This window comes from Crocodylus porosus, unplaced genomic scaffold, assembly GCF_001723895.1.
Source record: "Crocodylus porosus isolate Cpor-Errol unplaced genomic scaffold, CroPor_comp1, whole genome shotgun sequence".
Classification (NCBI taxonomy): domain Eukaryota; kingdom Metazoa; phylum Chordata; order Crocodylia; family Crocodylidae; genus Crocodylus; species Crocodylus porosus.
Window position 1 is genome coordinate 11,032,673 of NW_017728951.1, and position 13,825 is coordinate 11,046,497.

At 44.0% G+C, this 13,825-nt stretch overlaps 1 protein-coding gene across 5 annotated transcripts in view; it reads right to left on the reverse strand.

Moving 5' to 3' along the window:
* Positions 1–13,825, reverse strand: part of TACC2 (transforming acidic coiled-coil containing protein 2) — a 196,113-nt gene that overhangs the window by 135,399 nt on the left and 46,889 nt on the right. For 4 of the 5 annotated variants that reach the window (XM_019555909.1, XM_019555904.1, XM_019555906.1 and 1 more), the window contains one exon: positions 12,844–12,954. The exons of the other annotated variant lie outside the window; for it this stretch is intronic. In XM_019555909.1, coding sequence (XP_019411454.1) covers positions 12,844–12,954 — 111 coding nt within the window. The remainder of the gene's footprint in view (positions 1–12,843; positions 12,955–13,825) is intronic. 5 annotated transcript variants of the gene reach the window in all.

A 13,825-nucleotide genomic window follows, 5' to 3' on the forward strand; every position in this document is an offset into this window, starting at 1 on the left:
TCAGCAGGGATCCAAAGTTGCCCTTGCTTTTCCTCTGGCTCCCCACATATCTGAAAAAGGACTTTTTATTGTCCTTGATGCTCGAAGCTAGTTGGAGTTCAGTGGCAGCCTTGGCTTTCCTGGTTTGCTCCCTGCAGGACCAGACCAGTGCAGAATAATCCTTCCTTACTACAAGGAAAGATCTTTTTTCTTCATTCTTCCTGACAAAAACAAGGTATGTATTACACATTAGGGCATGTTGTACGTGAGAAAATACAGTGTCCTCTAAGACCAAAGTAAGTAGTAGCATTCGGCCCATTTCACAAATGTGGAAACTGAGGCACGGTCTTCTTCGTCACGTCTCCAATCCAACTTTTCTATGGTCTGTTCCCAATATTCTGCATAGGCCACTGCTTCTGGTGTTGGTGTTGCCGGATCTTGTGGGGTTCACTGTGGTTCTACAGGTTATCTCAGGAGAAGATCCATGGTTTGCTTCTCTTGCCAAACACATTGGTTGGTTGCACAGAGGCCCCATGATTTCATGAGAAAATTGCATCTTCCAAGGCCCACTCTCAATCTCTTCAGGCTCTGCCACATATGCCATATGTAGTTGGAGGCGGATGGTAACTTCTCACTGGCGGTAATTCCTTGCTGGCTCCATTTAACAGATTTGTCACCTAGTTTCTCCCATTCGTTTTGCCAGAGGGTAGTTCTGGCTGATTCTGGTGATGTGGTCAGTGGTATGGTAGAGGAAAAACGCTATTTCTCGATGAGAGACAACAGTACACTGGTTGATGTCCATATGGCGGGTGGCGGTCGTCTGACTCTTGTACCTGCTGGTCAATGTCACCTGTTACTTTCCTCCCGATGTAAGGGGGCGCTATGATGGACAGTGTGTATAGGCAGGGAACAGGGGCGAGTTTTAGGCAGCCTGTTATAATTCTACATGTATCATTTAGGGCAGCGTCAATATGTTTACTGTGACCTGAGTGCCCCAGGTGGCGCCGGCGTATTCAGCCACAGAGAAACAAAGTGCTAAGGCAGTAGTGCATAGGGTGTATGGATGTGGTCCCCGCTTGGAATTTGCGAGCTTACACAGAACACTGTTTCATGTGTTGACCTTGGCTTTGGTATTTAATATGTGCTTTTGTAACAAAGTATATGATTCAGTGTTACTCCTAAATAGACCGGGTGTTTCTGATGTTCAAGACTCTGGTCACCCCAGGTGACACATTCAGGTATCGTTACGTATCCAAGTTTCTCAGATGGAAACTGCAGATTTGGGTTTTGCTAGAGTTAGGTTAGGGATCATTACTTAGGTAATAATTTGATATCTCATTCAGTGGATCTTCTCTGTGTCCTCAAATTCTTCTGCTGTGTGGTGATACAGAGATCATCAGGATGGATGAAATGCTGACATTTGGCAGGAAGTAGGTGATCATTAACGCAGATGTTCAATAAAAGTGGGGTGAGAATACTGCCTTGCGGTAAGCCATTCTTTTGGGAGCGCCTACCTTTCTGGCCATTTAGTTTCATTCAGACATGCCTGTTCTCCAAGAGGCTATGGATGGTCTGACCTAGATCTAAGTTGTCAGTCCAGTCAAAAGATACAGTTTGTGGATCATGATGCAGTGCTGGACAGGATCATACATAGCAGATAGGTCAACAAACGCTTCACCAGTGATGAACTTCTGTTGGAAACCCTCTTCAATATGCTGTGTGAGGTTTAGCAGCTGGGCTGCACAGGATTAACCTCGTCTAAAACCTGCTTGGTCTCACGAAGGTTTCGAATCTACCAAGGGTGAAATTAACTGCAAGATAATACGTTCATAGAGTTTATAGGTGGGAGATCAGTCTATAACTTTTTGGTGATGAAATGTGTTGCCCTGGTTTGGGCAGAGCTATAACTCCTGACTTCCTCCATACTGATGGTACTTGTTTACTCGTCGTGCATGTGTTGAATAGATGAAGAACCTATTGCCTTGCAAGGGGTCTTAGGTGTTGTATCATCTCAGTGAATACACTGTCTATTCCCGCTGCCTTCCCATGTTTCAGTAGCCCTATACCAACTGTCAGCCTGTGTTTATGATGCTGTCCATGCGTCTCGTGGGTAGACTTGGTTGCTGAAATCTGGTTTGGTTTTGGAGTGATTGATAGATTTCTCCTTCTACGAGATAAGCCTTCAGGAGTTGCCCAGGATGAACTGTGGGGAGGTATCTATCATGAGGCACACTTTCAACCTGCATGTATAGAGTTAAGTGCCTAATCTATAGTTAACAGAATAAAGTTGATAATTTTAAGCATCCAACATTATCAATTATGGACTATATCAGTGGTTCTCAACCTTTTTCACGCTGGGTCCTATTATCATAACCAACCCGACCCACAGAGTCTCTCTCTCTTTCTCTCCTCCCTTTTTTCCCCTCCAGTTGCTGCAACCGGCCCCCTCCCTCCCTCTCTCTCCTGCTCCTTTATGCTGCCCTGCTGTCTGCTGTCTGCTTGCCATGCCCCCTGCTGTGCACCCTGGCTCCATGCAAACTTGCAGCATTTCCCTCAGACCTTCCCCGTGACCCTTTAAAATCTTCTTGTGACCCACTTCTGGGTCACGATCCACAGGTTGAGAAATGCTGGACTATATGACTTAACAAAAGCCACGGAGGGAATCACCTTCAGAGCAAGAATTCCTTCGCTTAGTCCATGGGGACCGTATTCCTACAGGGCCATAAGATCTAGCTGAGTGCAGACAGATGAGCAATTAGGGGCTTACCATAGCCCTAGTATTGTCAGTGGTAGCCCAGCCAGGACTACTGTTTTCAGCTGTAAAACTGATCTGAACTTTTTCCATGCACTATTACAAAAATGTCAACACCAAGCATACAAACCCCCCCCCAAAATCGTGAGTCAAACCTAAAAAAATTATCAGGTTTGTTGAAAAGCCATTTTTTAAAATAACAGGTTTTTTCTATTTTCTGTATGTTTCCTCAGTACATAGGATGCACATACATTTTCCATGCCTCTTTGCAACCAGGATAACTAGAGTCTGAGGCTTTAATGCAATCACGTGATTCCAGGACCTGAAGCATTAAGACACTAAATATCACAGATAATTCATGATAAAACTGCAGGAACTGGCAATTCTATGGTGGCTGTATCCTTGCTGTAACCCCAGACTCAGAACACAACCCCCCAATTTTGTTTCTGCTTCGTTTATAAGGCCCTTTACAGAAGAGAAGGTCATAAACTTGCCTTCTGTTTCAAATCAAAGCTGGGATTCTCCTTTACACAGGGTGCCATACTCACATGCTTTGCATTACCATGGAAAAACTGCTTGCTATATAGCTTCTCTGGGTACACAACTCACTTTCACTGCACAAACACTTACGAGACCTCTGCTGCAGAATGAAGCCTTCCTACTTCATGAATATAAATATAAACCCCGAGACTGACTGCAGCTAAAAATTTAGCCGTGTAAATCTCAGACATTTTGGTTCGCCAACATTTTTTCAAGCTTCTTTGTGCATTAGCAAATTTGCATTTGAAACCCCACAATCACACTCCTGAGTTTATAGTTTGAACAAATGTTAGAAACTCAAAGCGAAATTCAGCTGAAACCACTAAATTTTGTCTGGTTTGGGTTCAAAATCATGGGAAACCACAGAGTTTTGCATAGTTTCCAGCTGAAAACAAAAACTGGCCCAGGTTCTCTTGAAAATCAGCTCAAGTTTGCTGAACTTCTGTGATCAATTCTTCTGGCAGACCTAGCTCTTATTTTGGACAGATGACAAAACCCCAAATGAGTGGGACCCTGTGGAAAGAAACTCGTATTACACAAGCTTCACACCCCACTGCAGCATGTTCACAAAACCAATCCAACTGCTGTGCAAACCTGATACATTATTGTCACCAAGACCAAAAGGAATGAGCTCAACATTTTCCTTGAAATGATGACAAGATATAAAAAGTGAGCTAGTCTGTTTTAGAAAAAAGATGAACTGCAAAACTATCCCAACTGTCAAAAAGTATCCAATGCACGTGCACATGCACGTGCGTACCCACATGCACACGGCCTTCACTTTGGAAAAACAAAAAACAAATCCAGTCTTCTTGTATGCTGTGGGTTATTCTTAGCTGGCTCTGATATTTCTATCATCAAGAAGCGTATAACAATGTTATCATACTAACAAATTCCAAAGACTTCACGTAAGCTGGTGAGTGCCATAAAAATCAAAAGGGTCTTACTGATCACATTGTTTTAGTTTTTATTAGCCAGACTAAAGCTGTGAAAACAATGGGACTGGAAGGAGAAAAGGCAGTTTGATGAATTGCAGGTGGCTACAGATAGGAAGGCAAAAAGCAGGCAAGTGCTCTGAATTTTTCTGACCTTTTGCACAGCTCCAACTTGCATATAGCACAGCATTTACAGACTGTGCGCCTGTACCTTCTAGGTGATTTCCCTGAATTATTATAGTAAATGACATGAAGGTATAGATGGGTAGCAACTATTAGAAGGCAGGGTAGATTTGCACCTTATAAACTACTCCTTCCCAGGTGGCACTAGGCATCCTGCTGGCTACAGGAGCCTGCTGAAGGCAGAAGCAGAGAGGGGCCTGATCCTGCTTTTAGCAGAGCCTCCCTGCCTGTCCTGTGGCTACGGGGAAAGCTGCCGGTGAGCCGGGCAGCCCCTGAGCTGAGGGAGGACCCAGTCCTTCTCTCCGCAGTGGCTGCACCCCAGGGCTGGCCAGGCAGGCTGCCAGCAGGCCACGTGCTGCCCGAGCTCCCAGGGCACCAATGCAACTTCCTGCCAGCACACTGCCTGTCCCACAAGCCTGCCTGGGTTTCCAGCACCTCGCACACCAAGGCGAGTTGGACTTCTACAAAACTTATATGCTGTATTGACCAGTCACCATAAAATATGGTAACTAAATCAAAGCTGCCTATGCTTTTATAATATACAGCTTATTTCTTCAGATGCTGAGAAGGGACTGTAGGAAGCAGAGTTTCTAAACAGAAAGCAGTGATTAGAATATAAAGGGTAGGGAAGGGGAGAAAAAAGGAGGGAGCACTGCGGAGAGAGGCAAGGTAGGTAGACAAGAGGAAAAAAATTAAAGCAGTACCTGTCTCTGGAAATCACTACCTAGTTTCACCAGGCTAGACATAAGGTCCTGCCTACCTTACAGACTGCCTAGGCTGTGGGGTGGATCTAGTCAAACCTCACTATGGCTGTGCTGCATGTGAGCTCTCAGTGTGGGGTCTCACTAGAGCCCCTGCTTTTCTGAGGCTCTGCAGCCCAGGGGATGAGCACTGTCACTGCCACCTGGCCCCCTTTTTCTCCTGCTGCTGGATTCAGTGGGGAGGGATGGGGAAGGACAAACAGCAGCAACATTCACCCCTTGCTGCAGAGCCACATGAAAGCAGTGGCTCCGACCAGACCCTACCCCGATCAGCTGGGGAGCTCAGAGGTCAGCATGTGCCCACACTGACCACACTGTGAGCTCAGAGATCGTGGCACATGCACGGCACAGCCATAATTGGGGGAAGGGTCAGTCCTCTTGCTCCATTCCTGTATCTATTGGCCTCTGCCTACGTCTGCCTACGTCTCTCTGAATCATTTAGGTGCCGCCCTGCCTTGCCTATTTTCTCATCTGATACTGGGGCAATTGAGATAAACTGAAGGGTTTAAATTAAGAGAGCCCTGGCTGAAACGTGAAAGGAGTGTCGGCAGGAAGCAGACTTGACTCTGCAGTGCATTTTCTCTCCAGGCCAGGGCCCTGATTCCCTGCTGGTATCACCACTGGGGATACAAATTGTGGGATCTCCATCCCGGGAAGTTTTCAAGAGCAGGCTGGACAGACAGTTGTCTGGAGTGGTTTAGTCAGGGACAATCCTGCCTTGAGGAAGGGGTTGGATTAGAAAAGCTTGCAAGGTCCTTTCCAGGCCTTCTTTCCTCTTATTCTATAGCAGAAGAGTGGAGTGTAAAATCCCAACTGTAAGGTATGCTGCAGCCCTATCCATTTTTCCAAGCTCTCTCTAAGGGGAAGTGTCAGGGTAAAAGAAATGAAGTAGAAACTAACACCCCAGAGACCCTTGCTCATCTCTGTGATTTTATATTGAAGATTTTATATGGGGGAAGGCGGTAATGGTTATCTTGACAGAAAGGATTAGGCAGACAAGAGACAAGATTAGGCTAAAAGCAGTGTGGTGGGAAGGTAGGAAACTGCACCAGTATGTTCAAAATAACCAGACTTTGAGGTTAGCGAGATCAACAATTTGGTCCTGAACTGGAATACAGGATGAAGTTAGGGTTAACAGGGCTAAGCCCATGGGCTAGGGACAGAAGTTACACATAAACCAGTTTAAGCGATCAGAAACCAGTTTAAACCTGTAACAGAAGACCGGACCCTGCCTGGTAGGAGGAAGGGGAGGAGGGAAACCCTTGAAGGCTTTTCCTTACACTCCCACTTGAGCGGAGGGGGGAAGGAGTGTAACCAGGCCCCAGCCCAGCCTGGTCAACTAAGTATGATGGGGGGAGTTTAACCCCCCCAGCCCACACCGACCCTAGCTAGGATCTGCCTGGCCAAGGCTGGGGGGTGAGGGGAAAATCCTCAGGGACTCCCCCCCACCACTCCAGCGGAGACAGAGTGAGTGCCCAGGCACTGGCCTGGCTGGCTGAGTATGATGGGCGAGGGGGAAGTCAGCTGGCCATGCCATAGCCTGGACCTACCCCCCCATTTCCACTTGAGCCTGCGGCGGGGGGACTTCGGAGGGCTTCCCTCCCCTTTGGCAGTGGCTGGCAGGTTGGGAGGCATGCTCTAGTACTCTCAGCTTCTGGCCCAAACCACTGCAGGCATGTGGCTGGATTTCCAGAATCAAAAGTGAATGTCTGTTCCCTCGCTTATCGGTGGAATCTATTCAGCTTAGACTAACCTGCAAAAATTGAATCGATTCAGCCTCAGGCTTTTTGACAGTCTATACTTAGCTTAGACAGTGTAAAGCAAAAGGCCCTTTGTAGCGGAAGACTTCTCTGACACACTTGACTTCCTAGGTACAGTGATTTTTCCAAACAGGGAAACAGAAGTAAGAATTAAAAACATACTGACTGAAAACAAACGCATGCAAAACTTCCCCCACGGACATGAAGTACCAGCAGCAAGCACTGTCTGAATGTTAATGCTTAACAAATTTTGCATCAGTACCAGATATTAACTACACACGCTTCAGCTTCCATGCATCTCAGACAATAAGATTATTTGTAAACAAAGTCTGTCATCACATTGACATGTGAGTCACATGGCATGCTAATTGGAGACTTGCTGATGTCACATTCAAATTTCCCATGATTACGGAGTGTAATGCAATGCGACAGGCTGAAATAATTACATGCTGCCTGCCTGGGCCGGATTTGCTTCTCGAAGTGCTGTGCTGCCTCACGAACGCATCTGCACACATGTTGAGGGCTAGCCCATAAAAGCACATACAAATGTGAGTCAACTCCACACATTTATGACTCTTGAAATGTCAGATGTACTGACAGTTGTAGTCACTTTGTATAAAGGCACTGGTCCATTTAGCTCTGCAAATCTCTCTGACCAGCTCATTCCAAATACTACCTATATATGCTTGAGCTTTTCCATATGATCCAGCTTTCCACCTCCAGAAATGCTCAGCAACGGGTTCAGAATCAGAAAGGCAAAAGAGGGAACCGTGACAGAATGGAGACCGAGTAAAATCAGAACGTAAGAGTTAAATATTGGGAGTTCTGTCACTCTGGACCTCTCCCCGAGCAGTCTTCGCTGGGAGATGCTAGCAAAATACAAGTGTGCTGAAAACCTGGAAAGGAGCCACAACTCAAAGCCACAGAGAAAGCGCCTGTCTCTCTAATTGCTGTGCTCAGAGTTATCCAGCACAGGGCTCAGAACTCAGACTAATCCTACTTTCCATATTCCAGAGAAAAGCAAACTAGTTCATGTCCAAATATACAGAAAGTACAAAGGGAGGAGTGATAGCTGGCATACAGGAGACAGGGTTTGCAAGAGGCCTTGGATAGGTTTGGGAAAATGGGTGCTTACTGGACGGCACTTTGCAAAGCTGAAAAATGCATGTGAGGAAAACTAACAAGAAAATACAAGAAAAAGAAAATGTCTTAGTTAAGTGGGAAAGAAAAAGAAAGAACATTAAAGAGTCCTGGCAAAGAGACTGTCCAAATATTGGAAGATACTACAAAGCACTCACTTCTAACAAAATGTTTACACTTTATTGATCTTCCTCTAGAGGCCCAAGAAGATACCTTTTCACTGGAAAAAGGGACAGACAAATCAGTGGCAGTACCTGTGTTAAAAGTGTGAGTAGTTTAATATACTTGCAAAACAGCAAGAGGTACTTGCAACTGGGCAAGGGAATGGATTATTTGAATACTTTGTTTTTATATTCATGTACGGCAGCCCTTTACTTTTATTCCTCAAGTCACAAACAGCTTAACTGATGCCAAAAGTTCAACTAGGCTGATTCAGAGCCTGGCTCTCTACTCCTTTGTGACTAGCGTAGTTTCCGACAGCTAAGCCATGGACGGTTAAATACTGTAAAATCCACCCGCTTCGCTCCCTCGGCTTCGGTGTAGGGGTGCAGTGATTCAGACCCAGTAGGTATAATCCCAGTTCCAATGCAGATAATGTCAAAACTCCTATTAAACTCTCAGGGGCATGCTAATTCTTTGAGCATGGTGAACCTCTTACCTTAATTTAGTTTACTCTTAAGTGGGAACTTCCTGAATGTGTCAATTGTGGGCTCAATCCTGCAGTCCTTATGCAGGCAAAAGTCTCAGAGAATTCTCTTTTTTGATTTCAGTTGAGACTCAAAAATATGTTCCCTGATAACTAGAAAAATATCACCTTAACAATGCTTATTCTTGAGGGACAGCAAGGTGGACGGGCTGAAGAATAGCTTGAAAAAGAACGCGGGCTCTGGAGTGCAGGGATGGGGAGAGGAAGGTGGGGAGGGAGGCAAATCCATACTCAGATGCAGTAGTGGTGTACCTGTGCTGGCTGAGGGGGGAAAAGCAAGGAAGATATGTTTGGTCATATCTCTTCTTGTCAATGTAAAGGTGATCCAGTTAAAGATATGACCAGACAAACCTTCCTTCTTCATAGACTCAGCACACTTTAATTACATGTAAATCACCTTCAGCTATTTTTTCCCTTTGTGTTGTAATCCTTTGTGCAATATCCGAATGAGGCACAAAAGACAAATTAGCTCGTTTTGAGATGAGGAAGCTGCAAAATCACACATTTTGACACAGAATTCATTTTGATCCCCCAAATCCCATTTTCAAACAGCAAAGGACTGTAACAGCATGGGGCCTCAGCTCTCAAAATCCCCGCAAGCAGATTATCTGGGAAGGAGGTGCACGTGCCATATTTCACTCAACAAGACTTAAAATATTTAATACAGTATTTACTGGGCAGGCAAAAATAAGATCAAGTCAACTATTTTCTAAGGAGTCAACGTTCTTTTCAGGCTTCTTACTAATCTTGCCAATTTCCAGCTGCAAGAATAGTGCACTGCGAAAATTAAAAAAACATGTCTAGGTCAATTTTAACTTTTTGGATTGTTGTCTGGCCTACACCTATGGAAAAAGAAACAGATTTATTTTTCCAAGTAGCACTGCCCTGATGCTAATGAAGATTTTTGTGATTTATTTTACATGGAATAACACGGCTTAATTGCGTAAATGATCTGGCTTAATACAGGTATGAAAAAGAACCCAAACCAAGGACCTGACCAAGGAGAAATTTCATCATTTGAGCACAAGCTCCAAGAGTGCCTGGACAGCAAACCAGCTCTTGGCCCATCTTTTAAGAACTGTTCTCAGGAGACATTATACCAATATACAGAGGGGGAGAAGAGCGCAATCTGGCCCCACACCCATGAACTGTGAGTATTTCTAAGCCCATGGAAGGTTGGAGGTCTATAATAATGGTGATATTTTGCCAAACCGATTAATATGGAATATGATACAATCTACTCCAAGCACCTAAAGGCAGCACATCTGGGAATGACATCATGACATTTAGTCATGAAAGCTCCCATGGTACTTTTTGAAGAATGAGTATTAGTTCTCATGTCCCAGCCAGATTCCAGTAGTTACAGGAATTCATCCAAAATTCTCAAACCAATTATAAGTGGATAAAGAATTGTCTTTGTGTCCTGTCCTAAAACAGTTCTGGTGAACTATCCAATAAGTGCTTTTTCCTTTGAAATGGAGGCCTTTCAGTGGTAGATACTGTATATAGTGTAGATACTATATATAGACAAGACCTGTGTTTTTCAGCTACCTCTGCTGGGGAGAAGAGGACTGACTGGGGAAGCTTTTCCCTCAGCACATCTGTGCAGCAGCAAGACTGCAGGATAGTACTCAAGCATTATGTTGAGCACAAGAAGACGCCAGCTAATGGACTATGCATCATTCCTGCATTCCAAGGACTTGCGTTCTGCCATGTTTTATTGGTCTCCTTGTTTTCAAGCTTTTCCTTGCAACTACAAGCACTAGAAATATATTTATTTCATTAAACAAATGACTCCAAGAGCTAAGTCTTTAAAGAAAGACTCACCATACAACTGCAAGAATTGGCAATACTGTATGAACCAATAAGAGAAGTCTGCTATATCTGAAGAAGAGGAGGGAGAGGAAAAATGCCCTCCCTCTCCCCTGACTATGTTGACAGCTTAGCTTTTATCAGAAACTCATTGATGCAATTCCCACCTCTCCATCCCTCGCCTTCTGGTCCACTTCTGGGTCCACTGCTGAGTGCATGGAGGGGCCCCAGTACGCCCTCCCAGCTTGGCAATCGGCTGTGGGGGGATGCCAGGTGCCCCCCAGACCCAAGAGGCACCAATTGCCAAGCTGGAGGAATGCAAAGGGGGCCCCCAGGGTGCTCCCTGGTGGACCCAGAAGTGGACCAAAAGTGCTTCTGGTCCATTTGTGGGTCTGCTGCCGAGCATGCTGGGGAGCCCCCCATGTTCCTGCGGGATGCTCCATCTATCCCAGCATCTCAGCATTTATGAGCCGCCTGGTACCTTGAGGTATGTAGAAAAAACATTTAAAGCTGTGTCTGTGGCCGAATCATCAAATCTTTCCGAATCTCTCCGAATCGATTCGGAGGGTTCCGATTCAATTCAGATTAAACGGTCTCCTGATTCGATTCAGATTCAGAGATTCAGCCACTGAATTGGGCTGAATCTCCGCTGAATCGAATCAGCAACCAAAGCTTCACACAGCCGTACTTTCTAAGGCAGGATCATCCCTATCCAAATACATTGTCTAATCTATTAGCCAAACTACCATCAACACAGACCCAACCACAACACATAACACCTTAGCCTGCCACAGGTAAAGCAGGGGGACATTGGCAACCAATGTTCTGCTGCTGCAAAGGTTGTTAAAATATACCTCCATTACAGAGGAGGCAAAATCCCCCACAGTCCATAGTCTGACCACAGAATCCCTCCGAAACCCTGAAGGCATAAAATCCATGAAACCCCTTAAACACAGGACACAATATTTTCTTTTTCCAAAATCCAAGCATCCAAAGCCATTCAAAACATCTTCGCAGAATTTTTCATTAATTGAATCTCTGACACTAATTTAGCCCTTAGAAATGGATGTTTTTCTTTATATCTGTAATGGTTACCATTGGACTACACACAAATAAAAACTGCTTTGAGCAGAGGATTCTGGGACCAGTACACATGGCCCCTGCTGTGATATTAAACTTCAGGGTATATGCTTGCTAGCAGTGAGATCCAGCAGAACTATCAGAAAGAAGCAGCACAAGTCTCTATTTACTACAAACGGCCAGATCATAGCACTGAAACAGCCGAGGACACATTAACTGACTCAACAAACATTTTCTAGCTCTCTTTATCACTGTAATTGCATATACCTATAAGAAATTATCCGGAACAACGTATCTTTTCTTTACATTCAGAAGTCTTTGGTGTCTTATTCTATACATTCAGCTACTCCACATTGCTCTGTACAGAGCATACCATACTTGCAAATGCACACTCGCGCAGCTACAAAAGTTGCAGTTGTGGCACAGAAATGACAGCTGCTTGATGGTACAAATATCCATACTGGAAAAACAGGTGATAATAAAATCTTAAAGCATACGCAAGTACTAAGCAACCCATTTATGATTTGCCAGCAGCTGTTCTAATGACCCCACCCTGCTTGCCACAGGTATTAATTTGAAGTATGCTACCCACCCTAAACTTCCACATACAGGCATGTACCCACAAGCGTGCTGGCTTTTACCCACCCACCCACCCACTCTCCCACACATGCGTTATCCCAACTTCTTTCAAAGCTTTTGAGCTACTCCAGACCAGGCTGAAAATGAATACAGAAAAGTTCAACACAATCAGACTATTAAACCTCCATTCTGTATAGAAAAAGGAAAGGAAAGGAAGAGATTTTGGGGGAGAAGTGGGGTGGGGAAGAGAATTATGAAAGATGGGTTATAGTTTCATGTTATCATTTTACAGAATGAAATTTCTAAAAGAGACTAAGAGAAAAACCATGCTATTAATTAAATCTTTTTGCAGTCTTGTGACTTTTATTGTGCACTTTTTGTTCTGAAAATTCTAACATAACTGTGCAGAATTACATAAAAGTAAAGTAAAACCCCTCCTTTTCCACCATGATGCATAATATTAAGGGGTGGGGAACAGAAATCTACCTATTCATGGGGAGCATATTCTCTATCTATTCATGTAAGGTGGTCTTTTTCTCTTTTTTATAACACCAAGAAAGAATATAACTAAGTAGAGCATTATTGCCCTCTAAAATACATAAGCTTTTCACTGTACCTTTCTACTCTGATGTCATTTCTTGCTTCCTCTGAGATGGCCTTGGCTGTTACAGCTATGGCATCCTTCTCAGGTACAGGAAGGAGTGAGTGACAGGGCTCAGGAAAGTTGCTGAGGTTATGGAAAAAGCAGTGACATGATTAGTTAGTAGGGAAGTGGTCATTCTAAAGTCGTATAATTTCGAATTAGCATGTATATCATAGCAGCAATTCAAAAATGATGCAGAAATCTACAAAAGAAAATAAAGTTCATTAACTGGTTTAAGTAGCTACTGCTTTACTTTGAAAATAAAAGCATTCTTAGGCTCCCAGAGATGTTCTGTACTTACGCAAACTTAGATTAAGAAAGTTACGCCTCCAAAATCCTGCCTTATTATAGAGAAAAACCAGCCAAATGCAATAAAACTAGCTACCTGGCATCGGGGACACTGAATAATATCTAAAATCAAAAACAGTGACAATCTGGCTAGCATATATCAAGGGATAGCACATTTTGGACAGCATACGTTTGGTCAATTATATTCGAATAATCAAGATTGTGCAGTAGTTGATTTTTTCCCCTCTTTCGTATTGCAGCCCACAAAGAGAGCACTGCAGGCCTGATTTCATTTGATCACCTAAAGGTGAGCAAAACACATCATTTTAAGGCTCCTAAGGACCTTTTGCTTGCCTAACTTCAAGAAACAAAGTGTGAAAACTGGGATCCGTGAATACTACCATTACAGATGAGTTACAGAATCAACAAAAAAATGTAAATCGAGCTGTTTAAAGTCAAGCTCTTCACATGCCTTCAAAAGTCTCTTGCTATATTCAGGCTTTAAAAACAATTTCAGACATTACATTTGGATCCAAAATAGAAGTGGAAAGTATTCAAGAGCAGCTAAATGAGGGCCATACTTTATAATTACCAGCCCTAGAAACAATGGATTTATCTATGTGAAGTTTCTATCAACCAGGCTACTGGCAACTCTTGTTTTATATAA